Source organism: Rhinatrema bivittatum, chromosome 11 (assembly GCF_901001135.1).
Source record: "Rhinatrema bivittatum chromosome 11, aRhiBiv1.1, whole genome shotgun sequence".
Lineage (NCBI taxonomy): Eukaryota > Metazoa > Chordata > Amphibia > Gymnophiona > Rhinatrematidae > Rhinatrema > Rhinatrema bivittatum.
Window position 1 is genome coordinate 2,380,086 of NC_042625.1, and position 24,777 is coordinate 2,404,862.

The 24,777-nt window shown below is 48.4% G+C and overlaps 1 protein-coding gene across 11 annotated transcripts in view; it reads right to left on the reverse strand.

Moving 5' to 3' along the window:
* The window catches only part of ZMAT5 (zinc finger matrin-type 5), a 76,360-nt gene that overhangs the window by 38,499 nt on the left and 13,084 nt on the right, over positions 1-24,777 (reverse strand). For all 11 annotated transcript variants that reach the window (XM_029619135.1, XM_029619131.1, XM_029619128.1 and 8 more), the window contains 3 exons: positions 19,265-19,327; positions 16,617-16,697; positions 4,334-4,448 (listed from right to left, as the gene is read on the reverse strand). In XM_029619135.1, coding sequence (XP_029474995.1) covers positions 4,334-4,448; positions 16,617-16,697; positions 19,265-19,327 — 259 coding nt within the window. The remainder of the gene's footprint in view (positions 1-4,333; positions 4,449-16,616; positions 16,698-19,264; positions 19,328-24,777) is intronic.

Consider the following 24,777-nt stretch of genomic DNA (forward strand, 5'->3'; position numbering starts at 1 on the left):
ATCACAAGCAGATTGTTATAAATTGCAGGAAGACCTTGTGAGACTGGAAAATTGGGCATCCAAATGGCAGATGAAATTTAATGTGGATAAGTGCAAGGTGATGCATATAGGGAAAAATAACCCATGCTATAATTACACGATGTTGGGTTCCATATTAGGTGCTACAACCCAAGAAAGAGATCTAGGTGTCATAGTGGATAACACATTGAAATCGTCTGTTCAGTGTGCTGCGGCAGTCAAAAAAGCAAACAGAATGTTGGGAATTATTAGAAAAGGAATGATGAATAAAACGGAAAATGTCATAATGCCTCTGTATCGCTCCATGGTGAGACCGCACCTTGAATACTGTGTACAATTCTGTTCGCCGCATCTCAAAAAAGATATAATTGCGATGGAGAAGGTACAGAGAAGGGCTACCAAAATGATAAGGGGAATGGAACAACTCCCCTATGAGGAAAGACTAAAGAGGTTAGGACTTTTCAGCTTGGAGAAGAGACGACTGAGGGGGGATATGATAGAGGTGTTTAAAATCATGAGAGGTCTAGAACGGGTAGATGTGAATCGGTTATTTACTCTTTCGGATAGTAGAAAGACTAGGGGACACTCCATGAAGTTAGCATGGGGCACATTTAAAACTAATTGGAGAAAGTTCTTTTTTACTCAACGCGCAATTAAACTCTGGAATTTGTTGCCAGAGGATGTGGTTAGTGCAGTTAGTATAGCTGTGTTTAAAAAAGGATTGGATAAGTTCTTAGAGGAGAAGTCCATTACCTGCTATTAAGTTCACTTAGAGAATAGCCACTGCCATTAGCAATGGTTACATGGAATAGACTTAGTTTCTGGGTACTTGCCAGGTTCTTATGGCCTGGATTGGCCACTGTTGGAAACAGGATGCTGGGCTTGATGGACCCTTGGTCTGACCCAGTATGGCATTTTCTTATGTTCTTATGTTCTTAAGGCGACACTAGAAACAGATCACGGAGCGGGCGAGCAAAATCCAAAACGTAACCGTGACTTATAATGTCGAGAACCCACTGGTCCGATGTTACCTTGACCCATTCCTCCCGAAAGAGGGCCAGCCGTCCTCCGATCTGTGGGACAGAGGAATGGGTTGGCGCCCCTTCATTGTGGGGTCTTGTTGGGGGTAAAACTATGAGAGGCCCCCCGAACGCTGAGGCCTCCTGCCTTGAAAGGAATGTGCCCATGCCTGTGATCGAGACGCCAACTGTCTCTGTGCGAAGGAAGAACCCCTCCCCACCCGAAAACGGCGCTGACCACGGAAACGGCCCCTGAACACGCCGGAAGGGTGAACCTGTCTGGGTTTGTCCTCAGGAGCGCAGAGACCTCAAAAATGCGCTTCAGTAAGATCTCCAGCTTCCGAGCCTGAAGATCCTTAAGCGCTGTTCCGCCAGTCACGGGAATTGTGGTATGCTTAATTACTGCCATGACCGCAGAATCTACCTTGGGAAGCTTGAGAAGATTTAAGGAGTCGCTCGGCAAGGGATATAGTTTCTCCATAGCCCTGCTGACCCTTAATGAAGCTTCGGGGAAATCCCATTCCCTGGATACAATCTGAAACAACTTAGGGTGAAATGGGAAAGTTTGCGGAGGACCTCTAAGGCCCGCTAAAACAGAATCTCCCGGAGAAGAATCCGACTCTGGTTGTGGAGCCGGAATCTCCAGCTCACGCAACACATGGGGAATTAAAGGATCCAGCTCGTCCTTGCTGAATAAGCGAAGGATCTGAGGATCATCCCCCACCACTGGTACATGCGTGTCCACACCTCCTCCCATATCCAGGGCTAAAGGGTCCTGGGAGGGATCCATAGGCTTGGGAATATCAGGTTCCGCAGCCGGTCGGGGAAGACGAGCCCCCGCCTTTCCCTGGTCCAGTGTGGGCTTAAAAAGCTTGGGGGGGGGGGGGGCGGAGCGAGTCCTCCCAATCTGCCTCAGCCTCTAAGAAGGCTTTATGCATTAACAGGACAAATCGCGATGAAAAAGGAGCAGGTCTCTTTAAGCCCCCCCCCCCCGCCGGCCAGGAAGGGGGGGTGTCTAAATTCGCTGCAAAAACGCGATCGCGCTGGGGACTTAAAGCAGGTGGAGAGGAAGGAGGGAATTCTTCTCCTTCGGCACGGTCAAAACGGCTGCCACTCCCTCACCGAGTGGGGGCGGGGCAGGCCTCTGCCCCCAAGCCGCCGGAATTCTTCGCGGTTCGCGCAGCCGCGGGTTGTACGCGGCCGCCGAGAGGGTCCCTTGCCCCCGGGGATACATCGGGAGCATAGACCCTCTTGGGAGACCCGTGTCCCTGACTCCCCGCAGGCCATGCAAGCAGAAGCGTGCGGCATGGCAGGCGCAGGGCCTCAGCAAAAGCGCGCGAAAAGTGCTGAAGAAAAAAATATGTATATCGCGCCGGGTGAATGGTCCACCCCCTCCAGAGTCCCAGGGCCATTTCGTGGCAGGCCGGGGCTGGAACAGGACTACACCACGGGCCTGTCACCAACAGGTCTGTGCGTCTCTTTTTTTTTTTTTTAAATCTACAAGCAGTCTCCCTGCTGTGTCAACCGCAAGCCCCATTCAGAGGTATGCACATCTCTGGAACATAGACAGGGGGGAGAGCGACCGGCCCACCGGTGAATACTCCCCCTGGCCACTGAGGAAAGAAAAGCTCCGGGAATCTGGTGTTAGGGCACTGCCCTGCCTAGCCTGCCGTAAAGTATGCCCCCGCACAGAAAGTGCCAGAAAAAATAAATCTTAACTATTACTATTAATACTGAATTAAATTTTAATTAGACAATTCTGTTTTGTTTTTGGTTTTTTTTAAACAAGAGAAATTGGTCTAGTCAGAGGTGCTGGTACTGTCAAACCTGTACAATCAAGATTAATCTGAAAAGGATCAGGACCGCAGGTTATGCCTCTCAATCTGCTGGAGTCAGAGAAATACTGAGGGATCGCAGGTGGCACACCGGTATATCTAGGGGGTGCTTTTAAGCTTTTCTCTAACTCCATCTGCTGGAAGGAAGGGATAACCCAGCAGTCTGGACTGATCCTGGTATGTACAGGGAACTCCTATTATTTCTCCTCTAAAATTTGAAGCAATCTCCAGTAGGGAAATGCACGTCCACCATCTGGTGGAGATGGAGAATACTGGTGGGCTGTCATCACTGCAGGGGTGTATATATATACTGTGATGTCAGCTTTGCTCCGTCTCCATCTGCTGGTAGAGGTGCATAACCCACTGGTCCTGAATTCATCTGTCTGGGTGCTAGGAAACAAATTATTAAAAATGTAGTGTTCTGAAGGTGTAAAGAATTGACTACAGAGGCAGAGTTTTTTCATCTTTTGTTAGATTACTACATAAAGAGCTATCAGCGTTTGGATTCAGTGGATCTCTGGTCTTCTTCTCTGGATCTCTGGTCAAAAAAGCAAACAATGTTGGGAATTATTAGAAAAGGAATGGTGAATAAAACGGAAAATGTCATAATGCCTCTGTATCGCTCCATGGTGAGACCGCACCTTGAATACTGTGAACAATTCTGGTCACCGCATCTCAAAAAAGATATAATTGCGATGGAGAAGGTACAGAGAAGGGCTACCAAAATGATAAGGGGAATGGAACAACTTCCCTACGAGGAAAGACTAAAGAGGTTAGGACTTTTCAGCTTGGAGAAGAGACGACTGAGGGGGGATATGATAGAGGTGTTTAAAATCATGAGATGTCTAGAACGGGTAGATGTGAATCGGTTATTTACTCTTTCGGATAATAGAAAGACTAGGGGGCCCTCCATGAAGTTAGCATGGGGCACATTTAAAACTAATCGGAGAAAGTTCTTTTTTACTCAACGCACAATTAAACTCTGGAATTTGTTGCCAGAGAATGTGGTTCGTGCAGTTAGTATAGCTGTGTTTAAAAAAGGATTGGATAAGTTCTTGGAGGAGAAGTCCATTACCTGCTATTAAGTTCACTTAGAGAATAGCCACTGCCATTAGCAATGGTAACATGGAATAGACTTAGTTTTTGGGTACTTGCCAGGTTCTTATGGCCTGGATTGGCCACTGTTGGAAACAGGATGCTGGGCTTGATGGACCCTTGGTCTGACCCAGTATGGCATGTTCTTATGTTCTTATCTAATTATGTCACATTGTAAGAAGGTGAAAGCTGGCATCCCTTTTCACAGTGCCCAAGGGAAGGATGTGAAAGGAGGGGCATAAGAAGTGAACAAACTGGCACTAACATGCAGTCAGGCTTGCCTGAGCATTAACGACTGCCAAAAGGAAGAAGGGGAATGAAACAGGGTATATTTAACACTACAGGCCCAGCAGTGCCACAGCATACCTGTTATTGCGAGCTGACTTCTTCCTCTTAGTTCTCCTCTCCAACCAGTCCTCAATCTGACAGTCTGAGGCTTTATCGCCTTTCTCCTCCTGGTGCTCCTTCGCTTTTCTCTCCTCTGTGTAGACAGGGAAAGTGAGAAGTTAAATGTTAGAGGCAGCTTAGGAATAGATACTGTGAAACGTTTGCATATGGTTTTATACTGCTCAGCATGAAAACGTTTTTTTTTACTGTTAATTGTTTGATTAAATGCTTTCATTTTAGGAACAAAATATTTTCCAAATGTTATTGCGTATGTATGGTTAATTTATTTGGTTTTTTTTCTCCCTATGCTTTTAAAAAATATAGGGCCCAATATTCAATTAACTGACAAGCAGACAAGTTATCCGGCCACAGTTAGCCAGATATTCCATGCAGTGGCGTAGCCACGGGTGGGCCTGGGTGGGCAGGTGCCCACCCAACTTAGACCCAGGCCCACCCAACTGGCACCGGAACTGCAAGGCTGTCGCGGGATCCCATCCCCGCGACAGCGAACAAGAGAACCCACGCCTCGCGCGCCATCACGGCACACATGGGGGAAGCGCTGCTGCGGCCGTATGGCCAACCGGTCTTCCTGTTGAGGGGGGGGGGGGAGCGGAAGCGTCGCGCGCAGCTTCCGCTTCCTCCCCCCAATGCAGGAAGATCAGCTGCCTCTCCTGCTGCCACCGGCCTCCTGCTATCTTCGGGCGTCGGGCCGTACTGCCCGCCGATCTTCCTGTTTGGGGGAGCGGAAGCGTCGCGCACAGCTTCCGCTTTCTCCCCCCAAAGCAGGAAGATCAGCTGCCTCTCCTGCTGCCACCGGCCTCCTGCTATCTTCGGGCGTCGGGCCGTACTGCCCGCCGATCTTCCTGTTTGAGGGAGCGGAAGCGCCGCATGCAGCTTCCGCTTTCTCCCCCCAATGCAGGAAGATCAGCTGGCCTCTCCTGCTGCCACCCGTTCTCCTGCTGTCTTCGGGCCAAACGGCCCGTCGAACTTCCTGTTTGGGGGTGGGGGAGCGGAAGCGCCGCGCACAGCTTCCGCTTTCTCCCCCAAAGCAGGAAGATCAGCTGCCTCTCCTGCTGCCACCGGCCTCCTGCTATCTTCGGGCGTCGGGCCATATGGTCCGCCGATCTTCCTGCTTGGGGGGGGGGGAGAGAGGAAGCGGACGTTGTGCGCTGCGCTTCCACACCCCCCCCCCCCCCGACAGGAAGTTCGGCGGGCCGTACGGCCCGACACCCGAAGATAGCAGGAGTCCGGTGGCAGCAGGAGAGGCAGCTGATCTTCCTGCTTTGGGGGGAGGAAGCGGAAGCTGTGCACGTGCTTGAATGTGTATGTGTGGATGAGAATGGGAGTCTGTGTGGGTGAAAACTGGAGCCTGGGTGTGTATGTGGGTGAGAATGGAAGCTTGAATATGTGGGTGAATGGGAGCTCGAATGTGTGTATGTGTGGTTGAGAATGGGAGCCTGGGTTTGTGGGTGGGTGAGAATGGGAGCTAGAATGTGTGTATATATGGGTGAGAATGAGAGCCTGGGTTTGTGTGGGTGGGTGAGAATGGAAGCTTGAATATGTGGATAAGAATGGGTGCTTGAATGTGTGTATGTGTGGGTGAGACTAGGACCTTAAATGTGTATATGTATGGATGAGAATGGGAGCTTGAATATGTGTGGGTGAGACTGGGAGCATGGGTTTGTGGGTGAGAATGGGAGTCTGGGTTTATGTGTGTGGGTGAGAATGGGTGCCTGGATGTGCATCTGTGTGTGCATAAGAATATAAGTCTGGGGAGGGGTGAGAAAGTGAGAACTTGTATGTGTGTCTGCAGAGAATGTGAGCTTGGGATGGGGGGGGGGGGGAGAGCATATGAGAGTGAGAGCTTGAGTGTGTGAGAGAAAGCGTGTATGTGTGTGTGTGTGTGTGTATGTGGAAGGGAAGAAGACAGTAATAGAAGAAAGACACTGAAAAGGAATTAGGAAATGAGCTATAAGGGAAAAAATGGGAAAAAGAGACCAGGACCAACTGATTAGAAAAATACAAAGATCAGACAACAAAGGTAAAAATATATATCTATATTTTGAGATGTTAGCAATTTAAATATAAGCAACACAACCGCTCTCTCAAAATTTATGGACAGGTAGGAGCCGTGTATAAAATCGTAATAATAAGAAGGCTAAAGTACCACAAATCACCGTGAATTATGTTTGTATCATTAAGTAAACCTCATACTTAGGCGTAGATGTGAATGCTATGCTGCATAATTTGGCATTATTTATCAGTAAATAAACAACTAGTAGACCTGCATGCCTACAGCCCACCCATGTTAACCTTGTGCCCACCCAAAAAATCAATTCTGGCTACGCCACTGATTTGAAGTACGGTTCTGAAATCATCAGTGTTGAGAAATGGTTTTAAATGTCTTAGGGTTAGGAGTCTGTGGTAACCGTCTTTGGTTTTGTTTGATATGTAGTTCTTAAATGACAGATCTTTGTCGATGATAATTCCGAGGTTCCTGGTGTGGGAGGTAAGAATTCTAGTTGTCATATGTTTGTCAGGAATTATCAGGGGTGGAGGAGCTGGGTTCTGTTTTTTGTCCATCAGTATAATTTCGGTTTTGTCAAAATTGATTATGAGTTTTAGGGAATTTAGAAGATGTTTGATAGAGATTAGTAGATCTGAGGTTTTCCTGTAGGTGTCTTCAATTGATTTTTTTATGTGGATCAAAAGTTGTATGTCATCAGCATATAGGAAATGTGTTTTGTTTTTTTTTGGAGAAGTTGGCAGAGGGGGAGAAGGTATATGTTGAAAAGGGTGGCAGATAATGCTGATCCCTGGGGGACGCCAGTGTTGAGGTTGATCATTTTTGATGGGTTGTTGATTATTACCTGGTAAGTTCGGTCAGAGAGATAAGAGGAGAACCATTGTAATGTTGTGCCTGTTAATCCAATTTGTGAAAGTCGTTCCAACAGTATCTTGTGGTTTACTGTGTCGAAGGCGGCTGAGAGGTCGCGGAGTATGAGGAGGTATTTTTCTCCTTTGTCAAAGCCTCTTAAAATGATGTCATTAAGGGAGATGAGGAGAGATTCTGTGTTAAGATTTTTCCTAAATCCATATTGGGATGGGGGTAGGATTTTGTTTGATTCAAGATAATCATCAAGTTGAGTATGTACGATTTTTTCAATGGTTTTGGCAATGAATGACAGGTTTGATATTGGGCGGTAGTTGGTAAGGATTTCTGGATCAAGGTTGTTCTTTTTTAGAATAGGTTTGATGATAGCAGATTTGAGGCATTTGGGGTAGTTACCTTCAGTTAGGGATAGGTTGACAATTTTGGTGATGGTTTTTGAAATGGTGGGTTCAATATTTTTGAGGGTTGTAATTGGGATGCTGTCTAATGGATGGCTGGCGGGGTTCATTCTGTTTATAATCGTTTAAATTTCAAGTGTAGAAGTGGTCTCAAAGATTGACCATGAAGATGTTAGATTGACGTTGAGTTTGGTGATTTGGTTGTTTTCAGTTATGTTGGCTTGAATTAGATGTGATATTTTTTCACTGAAGAAATCAGCAAAGTCATCACTTTTGTGTTTGGTGCAAGTAGATTTTTGGTTTGTTTTGGTAAGTTTTTGAACTATTGTGAATAACATTCTGGGGTTATGATGAAATTTGGAGATTTTGCTGGAGCAGAATTCTTTTTTTGCATTGTTGATGAGGTTTTTGTATTCCGCTAAGTTATTCCGATAGTTGTTAAGAGTTGTTGCGTTTTTATTTTTTCTCCATTCTCTTTCTTTTTTCCTGAGAAGGCGTTTGGCAATTCTGATGTTTTCGTTATACCATTGGTTATTGTGTTTGGTATGTTGTTTAGTCTTTGTAATGATGGGGTTGATTGAGTCTGCTACATTTTTTGTGATATTTAACCAAGATGTAGTTGCAGATTCTGAATCCTCTAGGTTTATGTTGTTTAGTTCTATTTGTAGGGTTTTTTGTAGAAGATCAGTGTTGAATGGTTGACAGTAGGAGAACTTGTTAGGAGTGGTATTAGCTGGTTTGAAGCTGGAATTAAGGGTTAATTTTGCTTGAATCAGATGGTGGTCAGACCAGGGAATTTCAGTGGTTTGAACAGAGTTTGATAGCCAGAAATCTGAGTTGATGAAGATGAAGTCAATAGTGTGGCCAGCTTTATGAGATGGTGATTGGATTATTTGGTTTAGATTTAGAGTTGAAAGGACATCAGAGATAGTTTGGCAGGTTTTAGATTGCGATGGAGAATTGAAGTGAATGTTGAAGTCTCCAAGGATTATGATGGGTTTGTTGAGAGAAATATTATTCATGATAAATTCTATGAAAGGGAAGCAGTTTTTGTCGAGGGTTCCATATTATAAAGCAGATGCTGTTTCAGAGGTACTGTCCTCAGGGTATCTGAGAAATTCTTCCAAAAATCGTCCTAGGACAGCAATAAAATGATGAGGATGTTGCCTCCTCGAAACGATGCAGGATCAGGACAGAAGAAAACTTTTTACCCCATACTGTTTCCCTCTGCCATCTCCCTAAGTCTAAAGGATATATCAGATCATCCTCCCATCATCCCCTTTGCAAGGATTTCAATTCCCAGTGTTAGGTATCCTAAGCTGTACACACCATGTGAAATGAATATTCATTTGAAATGGAGAAAGTTTACTCTGTCACATCTGTGGCAAGCAGTCATTCACCGTGTAACCAAATATGAATCAAGTCAGAAGAAATATGTTCCACAACTTATCTTGAGAAATGAATTTAATAGTTGAGATCAGATTCCAGAAGAACTTTAGCTATGCCTTGTAGATCAACCGATCACTTTGACCTGCATACCAGAGCCAAATCATTGATTTCTAAAGTTTCTGTTTTTTCTCTGGAGAACCCTACACTTTTTTCATACTGTCTCCCTTTCATCTAGTCCCTCTCCCTATGCAGCCCATGGGCTCCACCTAATTTGAGAAAATCCAGACGGCTGCATGAAGAGTGACATATTTTGCCTCACTTTTAGCTACATGCACATATTATTTGGCCAACTAGTCTCCTCCAAATTCCTGGGCTTTCTGCCCAATTGAAACCAAACCCAGCCACGCTTGCTGCCTTGTTTCCTGCAGGATGGATTGGGAGAAAGAAGGGGCCAGAAAGGAAAATTAGTTTCTTACCTGATAATTTTCGTTCCTGTAGTACCAAGGATCAGTCCAGGACACCTGGGTTGTGACTCCGCACCAGTAGATGGAGACAGACTAAAACTTGTGGGCGGAGCCATATATGCTCCTGTGCCAGTCACAGCCCCTCAGTCATACGTAATGTCAAAGTAGAAAATTCCATAAGGTAACCATAGCTAACCATACAAACTTGCTATTTAAACGGAAAAAAAAATTCCAACACCCCTACAGGAACCAGACGCCCCAACCGGGAGAGCGACTAAACAAGGGGTCAGCGTACTGAAACACAACAATGAGCGGACTCTTCGTTACTGCAGCGTAGCACTGCGGGCGGGATCCTGGACTGATCCTTGGTACTACAGGAACGAAAATTATCAGGTAAGAAACTAATTTTCCTTTCCCTGTACGTACCAGGATCAGTCCAGGACACCTGGGACGTACCAGAGCTAAATTACCGAGGGTGGGAAGCAGAGAGTCCCGCTCGGAGCACCTACTTTCCAAAACCCCCGGAATCAGTAGCCTGAACCTCCAACCGGTAATGACTAATGAAGGTATGTAACAACCTCCAGGTAGCCGCCCTGCAAATCACTGGAGGCGACAGCTGCGAAGACGCCACCCAAGACGTCGCTGGAGACCGCGTCGAGTGAGCCCTGAAGCCCCCAGGAATCGGTTTTCCCCACACGAGGTATGCCGAACCAATGGTTTCTTCTAGCCAACGGGCAATCGTCGTGTGGGATGCTGCGGTCCCGTTCTTTGGACCCGAAAAGGAAAACAAACAAAAGATCCGCTATCGGAAAGGAATTCGTGACCTCCAGGTAGCGTAGAAGGGAACTTCGCACAGCAAGCCTCTTTAAGTCCCTCGCTTGAGGAACAGAGGAGCTCCTGGCCGCAAAGCGGACAGCTCAACTGACTGATGCCGATGAAAAACCTTAGGTAGAGAGGAAGGGATCGCCCGGAAGGATACCCCCGAGGCGGATCTCTACAGGAAATAGCCTGCAACTCTGAGAAGGGCTGCGCCGAGGCAATCGCCACCAAGGAAAACAGTCTTTAATGCGAAATCCTTAAGAGTTGTACGCTTCAAGGGTCAAACAGTGCCGTGCACAGGGTGGGAAGAACCCAATAAGGTTCCAGGACGGGCAGGGGAAACGCAACGGAGAACGGAAAGCTTAGCCCCCCCGGAGAAAACGGGAGACATCAGGACCCGCCAGCAACCAAGCGCCGCCACTTGGACCCGCAGGAACTGCATGCCAAGCCTTTGGCCAGACCAGCCTGGAGAAAACCAGAAGACCAGATACCGAAACGGCAGTGGGAGCCACACTCCGCTGCACGCACCATTCCTCAATGACTACCCAGACCCGGACGTACGCCAAGGACGTAGACTGCTTCCTGGACCGCCGCGGCATAGCCACCACCGCGTCAGAGTAAGCTTTCCTCTGGAGCAGAGTCCACTCAAAACGCCATGCCGCGAGACAGGAGGGATCCGCATCCTGCAACCAGACAGGGCCCTGACGGAGGGGCCCCCGCGACCCCCTGGAGACGCATGGGACGCATGGTAGCCGCCCTCGACAAGCGAACCACGGACGGCGAGGCCATTCCGGAGCCACCATGATCATGTTGAACGGGTGCAATACTATGCGGCGCAGAATCTTGCCGAACATCGGCCACGGAGGAAAGACGTACAGCAGGATATCCGTCGGCCAGGGAAGCACCAATGCGTCGACTGCTTCTGCTCCCCTTTCTCAAAACCAATTGAAAAATCACGGAGCCTTCGCAGTGCGGCCTGTGGCCATCCAGTCCATGTGGGGATACCCCACGTCTTGCCGATAAGGCGAAACGCTTCGTCCGCCAGCTCCCATTCCCCGGGGTCCCGACGATGCCGGCTGAGAAAATCCGCCTGGACGTCGCCGACCCCGGCGGCGTGAGAGACTGCGACGTTGTCGAGATTTATTTCCGACCAAACCACCAAGAGCCTCGCCTCCTCTGCTACCTGTGGGCTTCTCGTCCCGCCTTGGCGATGGATGTGGGCTTCTCGTCCCTCCTTGGCGAGTGATATAGGCCACTGTGGTTGCGTTGTCCGACAAAACACGGACTGCCCGTCCCCTCAGCAGAGGTAGGACCAATTGCAGCGCCAGACGGACCGCTCTGGTCTCCTGTCGGTTGATAGCCCCTCGGGCTGGAAACGCTGACCATAGGCCTTGAACTGTCCTAGACAGACTGCTCCCCATCCGGAGAGACTGGCATCCGTGGTCACCACTGTCCAGGTGGGCACGAAGAGTGACACTCCAGAGGTCAGAAGACTGGAATCGAGCCACCAGGACAGGCTGGATCTCGCCCGGCCTACGAGTGGAAGTGGACGGTAGAATTCCCCCGAAACCGGCTTCCAGCCGGATAGTAAGGACGACTGCAATGGCCATAGATCAGCGAACGCCCAGGGGACCAACGCGAGAGTGGAGGCCATAGGACCCAGGACCATCAGGTAATTGCCGACTCGTGGTAGGCGTAGCGACAGCAAGCGCCGCACTTGAGACTGCAGTCCGCACCTTCGGTCCTGCGATAGGAACACGCAGCACCGTGTCGTCGAAGGTATTCCAAGGTCTGCGTGGGCACCACTTGACTCTTGTTGAAAATGACTACCCAGCCTAGAGACTGCAAGAGTTGTAGGCCCCTGGCCACCGCACACTGATCCTCGGACCTCGCCCGAATCAACCAACCGTCCAGGTAAGGATGAACCAGCACCCTCCCGGCGAAGCTGCGCCGCAACCACGACCAGCACCATCGTGAACATTCGAGGCGCCGTTGCCAGCCCCAAGCGGGAGAGCCCTGAATTGATAAAGCCGTCCTAGGACGCAGAACCTTAGGGATCGCTGAAACGACAGTTGAATGCCTACGTGAGGGTACGCCTCCGTGAGATCTAGTGAGGCCAGGAACTCTCCTGTACGCACCGAGGCGATCACCGACCAAATAAACTCCATATTGAAGTGAGGCACACGCCGGCCTCCGTTCACCCCTTTTAGATCCAGGATTGGTCTAGAAGAGCCGTCTTTCTTTGGAACAATGAAATAAAAGGAGTAACGCCCCTCGCCGTGCTGACTGATCGGAACGGGGAAAAAAATGGCTCCCCAAATTTTCCAAGCGCCAGATGGTGTCTAGCACTGGTGCCTTCTGTTCGGGAGCCTTGCACGGCGAGACCAGGAAGTTGAGTGCTGGGGAACGAACAACTCGAATGCATAGACGTGCGTTATCACATTGAGGACCCCCTGGCCCGAAGTTATTCTGGCCCATTCCTCGACAAACAAGGGTAACCGCGCCCCTACCTTGGAAACGACGTGCTGGGGCTGAGGTGAGGGATGGGCCGGCCGCGTATCATAGTGAAGACTTGGGCTCCTCCCTGTCTACCTAAGCGTGTACTCCGAAAAGACTGCTGCCATTGAGGGATTCAGGAGGAAGGCGACCTATCAGACGGACCGGTAGACCTTTGAGCACGCGAATTCCTGGGCCCTCGGAAACGGGATCTGGCCGAAAAGGAGGAGCGTGCCCTGAAATTTATCCTCGGGCAGCCGCTTTGGACGAACCATCTGCAGCTCAGTTGCGTAGCCATAGCAGGCGAAGCACCGATACAGCCTCCACCCCAGACTTAGCGGATGTACGCCGCAACCCGTGGAGAGCATCTGCCCCACACGCCATTGCTGCCTCCACCTATCTGCCTGTGATGCCTCTGCCGCCGACAGACCTGGGTTCGACTGAAGAACTTGGGCCCAGCGCAGACTCGCGCGTATAGCGAAGCTGGTACAGATGGCAGCCCGCACCCCAGGACAGACACCTCCAAACTCTTCTTGAGTTGCACTTCCCGCTTCCTATCCTGTATATCCCGGAGAGCCGTGGCTCCTGTAACCGGAATGGTCGACCTCTTTGTCACCGCAGAGACTGCGGAATCCACCTTCGGCAGATGAAGGAGTTCCAGCGCATCCTCGGGTAGCTGGTAAGACTTGTCCATGACCTTACTGACCTGCAAGCGTAACTCCGGCGTATCCCATTCACCGAACAGGATATCTGTCGATGAAAAGTGAAAAGGAAATGCTACTGCCGGTCCCGAGAGACCTAAGAGCACCGGATCCATGTTTGCCTCTGGACGGGCCACCACAGGCGGAGCCTCTATTGCCAGTTCCTGAAGAATTGCTGGAATTAGTGGAGACATTGCCTCCCTGCGAAATAGCCGCACCACTTTGGGGTCCTCCCCTTCCACGGCTAATGTCCCTTTGCCCGCGCTGGGCTGGACGGGACCGTCCGCAGCCGCCTCCTCGGCCCCCATCAGGGGCTCCTCTGGAGACTCTGAGTGAACTGTAGATGGAGATTCCTTCTCCGACTCCTAAGGTACGCCACGCGGCGGATGCGTCCACCGCGAGGGCTCCCAAGAGCCCTCCGCAACATCCATAGTGTTCTTCTTTTTTGGAGCAGACCTGCGGGTGGCCCTCCCCCGCGATGCCCCTCCGGCTGCACTTACTATGCTTAAAATTGAAAAAAGAAAAGAATCCTGCGCCACAAAATCAGATGACAAGAACCCGAATCTGAAGAAGCCTCCGCGGTAGCCACTGGGGAATGAGGCCCCTCCGTGGGGACCCCCCCCGCCGGACCCCGCTACGGAAAAAGCGCGGGAGGCAGAGCTGAATCCCCTGCTGTGAACCGAGCAACTTCGCGGCTGGGAATTAAAATGGCCGCCGCACTCGTACAGAGCGGGAAAGAAAACAAAAACCTTGGGGCCTATCAGCCGAGCCCCCTCCCCGCGCGGCGGCAATCGCGCGGTTCAGGACCGGACCCCCCGAGGCGATCCGGGCACTCCTTCTCCACCCGTGAGACAGGAGCTGCAGAGACCTTGCCACGATAAGCATGCGCGAGCCGAGCCGCAGGCCGACCCTCATGGCAGGCCGGCGATCGCGGCGAAAAACGGGCGGGAAACGCAGCGAAACAAAAAAATGTCAATGTCGGCGACCTCCCTACTGCTACCGGCGCCCCCCCCCCCCCCCCCCCCCCCGAAACGGAGTGGAGACGCGAGGAAACAGAGAGCCGGCACAACGAAAATAAAAACCCTTTTTTTTTTTTTTTTTTTTTTACACAGCTTGCAGCTGTCCTTGGTTCTGGAGCCCTTTTCCTGCAGGGGTGAGTGAACCGGGCTCCCCGGTGTCACCCCTGACGCTGCCACTAGCTCAGCCAGGTCCTCGACCCTGGCAGCGGCCTCAACCGGGGGAGGGTAGTCCCCTCAGGACCTCTCAACCCCCCTGGGAGGCAGGGCACCCAACTAAGAATTAAAAACAAAACCCAATTTAGTATACAAACTATTAGGCCTAACAAAACTAGCCCAAAAAACCAAACCTGACTAACCACCAGAATCAGGTCAGGCAGGGCTGTGACTGGACCTGCACCATCTACTGGAGACAGAGTAAGACTGAGGGGCTGTGACTGGCACAGGGGCTTATATATGGCTCCGCCCACAAGTTTTAGTCTGTCTCCATCTACTGGTGCGGAGTCACAACCCAGGTGTCCTGGACTGATCCTGGTACGTACAGGGAAGCGGAGGTGTTACAGACTTTCATCTCACAATGGCTAAATGTGTCTTCCTATAGCACAGACTCGCATAACATAGCTGAACGAGCTCTGGCCACCACGCTGTGTCACAGCTTGAAGCTGGAAGGGATTCAAAGATGTTGTAAGGAGAGATGACCAAGAAAACAATGCTGCACTATTTATCTCCGTTATTAGGCTCAGGAAGAATTTACCAGAGCCCTTGCTTCATTCAACTGCAGTCTAGTCAGGTTCATAGAAGCTTACCGAATCAATTTGTGCACCTGCTGACATATGCAGAGGGATGAACTACATGGGTCCCATGACCTTTATTCATTCAGTCATTCTCATCTTCCTATATTCACTGTTTTGTTTGGCACAGCACTGTTGATATGGGCCACCAATGCACAAGAGTCAGACAGGAAGAAAAGCAGCTCTGCGCAGGTGCGACAAACAGTTGTAAGACAACTCTGGGGATGGAACTGGGATTGGGAATGTACCATACCAAAAAGCCCATCTCATGGAGAGGGTGTTTCTTCCTCCGGCCTGTGCAGAAAAGCACTTTCCACCAGGTCCACCTCTCACCCCATGTCCTCTCCAGCACTGGGCATGCTTTCTTTTTTCAGTTCCCACCACCAGTGCAGGATAGTTGTCCTCACCTTAATCTGTGTACTGATTAACCCCAGATGGGCTTCTTATTCCCCCTCCTCTTCTGTCTGTAATGGGCCTCACAGCCTGTGCTTATCACATGTGAGCAGTATAGCACTGCTTCTTCCCTACTGCACTATCATGGGTTCGAAGGGATATTCTTTACACAATCCCCATGCCAAATAACCCTGCCCTCAAGGTGACTCACTAATTCCCAGACCCTATGGGACAGTGGTTCTAGTTTCTGTCCTGCTCGTCCAGTAAAGCTTTTTACTGTCTCCTGAACACCCTTTTTTACTTAAGGTGTTGTAGGGTGGCAGTATTTCTGTTTGCTATGAGTTTTGCCTCAAGTTATGGCAGGTTCATTCTAGAGTTATAGGATCTTACAGAAAGAAAAAAAAGAGAGAATGTGTGTTAATTCTAAAGTGCTACCCACAGCACAGCAAAATTAAGGTCAGAAAATGAAAAGGCAACCTCCATGCCAGTTAAGGATCAATACTTACTACATCCTTAACAGTAAATAAGTAGTGTTAAACAGGAACCATCAGTGGCTCTGCAAATCCATGTAACATCACTATGAAACTACTGCAAAATCACAGAATGAAAATAAGAGCGCTTATGACTTAACAATCTGATTAATTTCAAGGAAAAAAAAGAAAAAATGACCAAGGTTCTGCTGCCCCCTGCTGCTGGGAACTTGCATGGCCAGCTGATCCATTTCAGCAAAGAACAATAAAACTGTAAGACAGTGAATGAATCTTTTATGCAAAATAATCACAATAGGATGTGATCCCTTCTGAATGCTGCCTCCGTAATTCGGAGACATCCGCCCATGTGCTTGTCCTGTTATACCCCCGAGAATGCTTAGTGGATTGCTCTTTACATTCTCTCATGCTCACCTTCTACCTGTGACATTAGTCTCTCAATATCCTTCTCTGACAGATGGGAGAATCGGCAGTTGGAACCAAAGTCGCACTGTCCTGGAAAGACACACAAGTATACAGCTGAAGGTCAGTGATAATGTCAATTGTTAGAGCCGGTTTACAAAGACATTCGTGTCTGACTCTCTCTCTCTCTCTATATATTTATAGATAGATATAGATATAGATATAGCTATAGATAGATACAGATACCCACACAAGCATATACTGACCTGTAGAGACCCACTTGCATGCAAAAGAAGCCCCATACAAATATAGACAAAAGCAAGTATGGTATACCGAGAGCTTTTCACTGGTTCTGACTAGATCACATGACCTAATAAAAGCTTAATTGCTGACCTCAACAGACGGCAGCCAGCAAGAGCTAATGGAAAGAGATCAACAAAAATGTTTTGCTTGCATTTTTTAAGAACATTATTTGTCTCATTGCTCAATAACGGAAAAATATGATCTTTCTTGAAATGAAAGTCTCAGGTAGCCAATGACACCCCCCCCCCCCAAAAAACAGAATCAATACAGCTCTCAGCCTATCTTAACATAATAAATGACAACATAAAAAGAACAAATTGGTCCATCCAGTCTTCACAGTTGAGAGTCCTCCACTTTGGTTAGACAAGCACACAACATCTATTATGCAATCCAGCAGCGGTTGCCCCCCGATGTCTTTTATTCATTTTTTAAATTTTTGTGTACATTCTGCCTTTCCTACCATCTCCCCAAGCATGCACTGGCCTCCACCACCTCTACTGGTAGGGCCATTTCAGGCCTTCTTATCTTCCTCTTTGATTCTTACAAGGCCAACCAACACCCAGGTCCAGCTCCACGTCTTAGCACCAAGCTTTCTTTTTTTTTTTTTATAATTTAATCTTTATTAAGCTTTTTAATCATATAATATATATGATACAAAAACTAGGAAAATCAAGAAACATCTTATATCAATCATCTCACATGAACAAGTCTCACTTGAACAAGTTCCCATTACTTTGGGACTACTAATTCAAAATAATACCAATTAACATAAAATAAAACAAAACCTGATCAATTACTCCATCACAGTATGCAATAATAACCCCCCCCCCCCCCAAAATCAGCACATTGATAACTTATCTATTATAAAGGTTTCCAGATGCATAGGCTCAACAAAAATAAATGTATTGCCTTGATAACCTACAATGCATTTACAAAGAAATTTCAAGAAGAATGTTGCACCCAAAGACAATAACCTAGGTTTTAATTGTATGAATAATTCTCTCTTCAGTTGGGTCTCCTTAGAGGCATCTGAAAATACCATAATGTTTTATCCACAGAATAGCACATCTTTAAATTTGAAATACTCTTTGAAAAAGATCTCTCTGTTGCTAGCCAATAAAAAAAAATTAAGAGTTGCTCTAGAGATAATCACATTGTTAAATGTTTGCAAAAATAAGGTGAGGTCTGAGCTAAAGAAGGGAACCAACACATCAGTAGCTCCCTCCTCAGAGGTGAGAACTCTCCATTTGTCAGGAATATAACAACTGGACAATGAGAATACTTGGTCAGGAAGATTTTGGAGGTCTTCAGTAGTGTATCTTTTAAACATCTCATTCCCTAGGGAAATGTCTCAAGGATCACCCAAAACATCAGCACTACCCCCTTGACACTGTTGGGGCAATGATACTGGAAGAGGAATCCTACCAGGATTCAAAGATATGGTACTTTCAAGGGATTTTTCTAACAAAGAATCTTGTCTAGGCAAAAATGTTATCAAATCTTGTTGCTCAGTTGCTCTCTTCTGGAGAGACTGCGGGTTGGGAGTGGGGAGATTTGCCCCGGGACTTAAGGAGATGTCCAGTTCCTTACTCAGATCCATCTGCAGTGTTGAACTAGGATAATTTACATGAAGATCCATAGGACCTCTAATTGGGGTAGACATTGGGGGAGAAGCAACGATCTTCCCTTTTCTTTCTTCCCAGTCTTAGGTTGGAAAAAATTGGTATAAGGGGTGCGCCCTTTGGCACACAGGTAGTGGTGTGCTGCCTGACACCGCTCGGATAACGTCAATGCCGGGTGGCCTCGATGCTGCCTGTAGCGGTTTCTCCTTTCCCGGGGTTTCAGGATCAGGGTGGGAGGTAGCAGCAGCCCACACTCCAGTTGCAGGAATAAAGGCACCCAGTGCTCGGATGATATCAGTGCCGGGTGGCCTCAATGTTGCCTGTAGGTTTTCTCCTCTCCCGGGGTCTCGGGATCCCACCATCAAGCTTTCTAACAATATGCACAGACACCAAAACCACCAATTTGCTGTCCAAACATCTGGCCTCCTTGTGATCACTGAAACATGGGTTTTAAGCGTGGTTACACCACTAAAGGTTACCCTAGCCTTCCAGGAAGCAAGTTACAGCCATACCAATGCTGTTAGGGTCATAACTGCCACTCTGTGCAGATTACCCCCAGTTAGTTCGCAGTCGCTATTCTCAACCTAAGGATGAATATTTTCCAATATTAACTTCAGCAGTGCATGTTTTCACCTATTTATATATGTGTTCATACATATACATATAAAACATAAGGAGCAAATATACAGGGAAATGCAATCACAAAATGAACACCCTCAACCAACAAAGAATCACCTGTTTGCAGAAACTTCCTGCAGGGTTTCTTTGTCTTTTCCTCTGCCAACACTGTAGAAGCATCTGTAAATCAAGACAAAGCTGCATTACAGGAGAAACTAATAGAGAAATAAAAGTGGTTTTGCCTTTGCAGTATTTTGAAAATAAGTATATATGTTTCCTTGTTACGCTGTCATTCTATGTCATCTTATTGATATTGCACAGCTTAGGTTCTCTACTTGTTGTAGAGCTCTCTTTCCTCATTGGTTGTCTTTTGAATGATTCTGAGCTCCTTATTGGATCTTTCCTGTTTTGCTTTGTTTCTCTGTCTGCTTTCTCTTGCCTATTCTCATTGGTCCCTTGCCACTAGGAATGCCTGGGACAGTTTGCTTCCTTCAATTTCCTTCAGTTGGAATTGGCTCTCTACAGGCTAGCAGCTCTTCCTGATTCCTCTTTCAAGATACACAGAGCATTGCTTTTCACCATTCACATTCTACAGCTTCTATCTAAGCTCCAGTTGTCTCCTTCGGACTACTGAGCATCCAGACTGCACTTAACACAGCTGTGACAGTCTCTCCTTTTTGTGCGGCTACTCTTGATGTTTCCTCATTCTTTGTTTGAATTGTTTAACATTCAAATAAATGTTTTATTTATTAAATTTGTATACCACTAATTAGCTTTTCTAGGCGGTTCACAGATAGTACATACATAATAATCTCTGCAGTGAATATATTATAAAAAAAAATAAAACATGATGACACAATAAAACAGATAAAAAAAATCAATAAAAAGAAACCAAACAAATGTCATATTTAAGTCCCAAAGCTTCAAATATATTAAAAGGATACCATCTGCTTAAAGCACCCTAGGTGCAATTACATTTCATTTTAAAAACTACACAGTGTCTCAATTTAGGAACTGCTAAAAACAGTATGCCAATGTTCCAATGCCCCCTTCCTTCAGTAATGCCTGTTGAAATAAAAATGCTTTGACCTTAAGAAAATTATTCCTTACCTGCTAATTTTCGTTCCTGTAGTACCAAGGATCAGTCCAGACAGTGGGTTATCTCCCCCTTCCAGCAGATGGAGTCAAATAGAACTTTGAAGGACGCTTCCTTATAAGGTAGTGCACCCTCAACTAATCCTCAGTATGGAGTATGTCAAAGCAAAGAGGAAAATCAGGATGGCTCAAGAACAATAGAATTAAGTAACAAATAACAGTGTGCAAAAGGCACAAAAACAGTGTCAAACAACAAACTTGCAGAATGAACCATTAACCAGCCAAAGGAAAAAACAGTCAGGGAGGACGTCTGGACTGATTCTTGGTACTACAGGAATGAAAATTAGCAGGTAAGGAATAATTTTCTTTTCCCTGTACGTACCAGGATCAGTCCAGACAGTGGGATGTACCAAAGCTTCCCTATGTAGGGTGGGCCCCGGAAAGCCCTGCCCGAATGACCCTAGAGCCAAAGGAGACAAAAGTAGGCGACTGTATGTGTAGACGATAATGACGAGCAAAGGTATGTAACAATTTCCAAGTTGCCGCTCGACAAATCTCCTGGAACGAGACCGATTGCATCTCCGCCCAGGAAGCAGCCTGAGCTCGAAGAGAATGGGCCTTCACACCCACCGGAGGTTGTCGACCCGCTCCAATGTAGGCCACTGAGATCGCCTCCTTCAGCCAGCGAGCAATGGTAGTTTTTGACACCTTGACCCCCTTCCTCGGACCATGCCAGAGAACAAAAAGATGGTCCGACAAGTGAAAATCATTAGTGACTTCCAGATAGCGAATGAGGATACGCTTGACATCTAGCTTGTATAGATCCGCCGATGCGTCCGCTGAGAAGGACGGAAGCTCTACCTTCTGATTCAAGTGGAACTCGGAAACCACCTTGGGCAGAAAAGCAGTCACAGTGCACAAGGAAACTCCTGAATCCGTAAAACAAAGGTAGGGCTCTCTGCACGAGAGTGCTTGAAGCTCCGAGAGTCTGCGGGCAGAACAGATAGCTACCAGGAAAACCGTCTTGAGAGTGATATCCTTGAGGGTCGCGGAACGCATGGGTTCAAAGGGTGGACCGACCAAGATTCGGAGAACGAGATTGAGACTCCACGAAGGATAAAGAGTGTGGACCGGGGGTTTCACGTGCTTCACCCCCCTGAGGAATCGGATGATATTCGGGTGAGAGGAGAGGGAAGTTCCCTCTCATTGATGAAGTAGAGAGCCTAGGGCAAAGACTTGCACTCTCAGCGAGTTGTAGGCCAGACCCTTGTCCAGTCCCTGTTGAAGAAAAGATAGGATCTGAGCCACCGAGGCAGTCTGTGGCGACACAGGTATGGAGGCACACCAGTTCTCAAAAAACTTGCCATAACCCTGATATAGGAGATGGAGGTAGACGTCTTTCTAGCCTTGAGGAGGGTCGAGATAACGGCCTCTGGGTATCCACGCCATCTCAGCCGGCACCTCTCAAAAGCCAGGCTGCAAGACAGAAGCGATCGGCCTGGGCGAAAGATACTGGACCCTGATGCAGCAAGCATGGAAGGTGACCCAGACGAAGAGGTCCGTTCGCTGCAAGGTTGATCAAGTCTGCAAACCACGGACGACGGGGCCATCCCGGTGCCACCAGCATTACCGGACCCTGGTGGGACTCTATTCTCCGGAGCACCTTGCCCACCAGAGGCCAAGGGGGAAACACAGAGGAGAACGTGACGGGGCCAGGGGAGGACTAAGGCATCCACTCCCTCTGCGCCGTACTCTCTTCTGCGATTGAAGAACCGAGCTGCCTTGGCATTCCGGGAGGTTGCCATTAGATACAGAAAGGGGGTCCTCCATCTGTGGAACAGGAGATTCACTGCCTCCTCTGAGAGTTCCCACTCTCTGGGATCTAGATGTTGACGACTGAGAAAGTCGGCTTGAACGTTGTCTATGTCTGCGATGTGGGAAGCCGCTAGGTGGGAGAGATGAGTCTCCGCCCACGCCATCAACCTGTCTGTCTCCCTAGAGATATGACGGCTCCTCGTGCCCCCTTGGCGATTGATGTAGGCCACAGTGGTCACATTGTCTGAGAGTATTCAGACTGCACGATGATGGATGAGAGGTAGGAAGCGTTTCAATGCCAGACACACTGCTCTGGTCTCCAAGCGATTGATCGGCCAAGTTGCTTGGGACGGCGTCTACTTCCCTTGCGCAGAACTCATCTGACACACCGCTCCCCAGCCAGAGAGACTGGCGTCCGTCGTGACGATTACCCATTTCGGGATGTCCAAAGGAACACCCTGGAGAAGATGAGACAGGTTGAACCACCATGAGAGACTGTCCTTGGCTCCCTGCGGGAGAGGAAGGATGGCTTGGAAGTCCCGAGACACCAGCTTCCAGCGGGAGAGCAAGGCGCCCTGTAAGGGACGCATATGTGCAAACACCCAGGGGACCAGATCAATGGTGGAAGCCATGGATCCCAGGACCTGGAGGTAATCCCACGCCGTTGGAAGCGAGAGACCGATGAATCGCTGTATCTGAGCTATGAGTGTATGAGCCCTGTCCGGGGGCAGAGACACCTTGCCCTGCGCTCTGTCGAAATGCGCCCCCAGGAAGTCCAGAGACTGAGATGGAGAAAGGTCAACTTGGCGAAGTTAACCAACCAACCGAGGGAATGAAGAAGCGTCAACACCTTGTCGACCGCCCGGTGGCACTGGGCTGAGGACTTTGCCCGAATGAGCCAGTTGTCCAGGTATGGGTGCACCAAGACTCCCTCCCTCCGGAGAGCAGCAGCTACTACTATCATCACCTTCGTGAAGGTTCGAGGAGCGGTTGCAAGACCAAAGGGTAGAGCCTGGAACTGGAAATGCTGTCCCAGAATCTTGAATCGCAGAAAACGCTGATGCGCTTGGAGGATGGGAATGTGTAGATAAGCTTCCATCAGATCCAGGAAGGCCAAAAATTCTCCGGATTGTACCGCCACTATCACGAGTGCAAGGTTTCAATCCGAAAGTGGGGAATCTTGAGGTCCCTGTTGACCATCTTGAGATCCAAGATCGGGCGGAAGGAACCTTCCTTCTTGGGGACTACAAAGTATACCGAATAATGTCCCCAGCCTACTTCCATGGGGGGGGACCGGACGAATCGCTCCAAGAGCCAGAAGCCTATCGAGTGTCTGCCGGACTATGAGTTGTTTCTGGACTGGGCCACATAGAGAGAAGAGGAACCTGTCTCTTAGCGGCTGAGCAAATTCTAAAGCGTAGCCATGTCTTAGAATATCCAGGAGCCACTGATCTGATGTGATGTTGACCCACTCCTCGTAGAAAAGGGAGAGGCGTCCCCCTATCCTGGGGATCAGGGAGTGGGCCAGCATAGCTTCATTGTGAAGACTTGGAGGACGTCCCCTGGGCCGGACCAGAGCGGGGCTGTCTTCGGGCACTAAAGGACTGAGTCCAGGATTGAGATCGAGAGGACAAAGAAACCCTGCAGGAAGTTTCTGCAAACAGGTGATTCTTTGTTGGTTGAGGATGTTCATTTTGTGATTGCATTTCCCTGTATATTTGCTCCTTATGTTTTATATGTATATGTATGAACACATATATAAATAGGTGAAAACATGCACTGCTGAAGTTAATGAGGAGCTGCAGTCCTTGCCTGACTGAAACGACGTTGATTCCTGAATCGGCTTCTAGTGGAATTAAAAGACCTAGAAGAACAAGGGCAATCCTCTGGCAGTTTGTGTACCTTACTCCCTCCGAGGGACTTGATAATCTGGTCCAGATCCTCCCCAAATAGTAGCTTGCTTTTGAAGGGTAGGGATCCCAGCTGCGACTTGGAAGAAGAATCCGCCAACCAGTTGCGAAGCCAGAGGAGGCGTCTAGCCAAGACCGCAGATACCATAGATCTGGCCAATACTCTCAGAATGTCATATAGAGTGTCTGCTCCATATGCTATGACGGCCTCCAGGTGGTCTGCCTGAAGTGCTTCCTCAGGAGGCAACTCCTGGGAGCTGAGCAGCTGTTGAAGCCAGTGGAGGCCTGCACGCTGAGCAAATGAACCGCCCGGACCCCCAGGGCGGACACCTCGAAAACTCTCTTAAGATAAACTTCCAGCTTTCGATCTTGAAGATCTCGCAAGGCTGCACCACCCATTACTGGAATGGTAGTTCTTTTCGTCACCGCTGAGACTGCAGAATCTACTTTGGAACCTTAAGAAGCTCCAGGAAATCATCCGGGAAAGGATATAGCTTATCCATGGCTCTGCCGACCTTGAGGGAGGTCTCCGGAGAATCCCATTCCCTGGATAACAGTTGAAGGAACGTGGAATGGGAAGGAAAGGACCTACACAGTGGATATAGACCAGCCAGAAGGGGGGGGCCCTTTCTTCTCTGGTGGATTAGGCTAGGGCAGGTCCTGAGGGGCCTCAATGTCCAATTCCTGTAGGATATGTGGAATGAGGGGGTCCAGCTCATCCCTCTAGAACAGAGCTTTCCAAACTTTTCATGTTGGTGACACACTTTTTAGACAAACATAATTTCGGGACACAGTAATTCAGTCTACTAG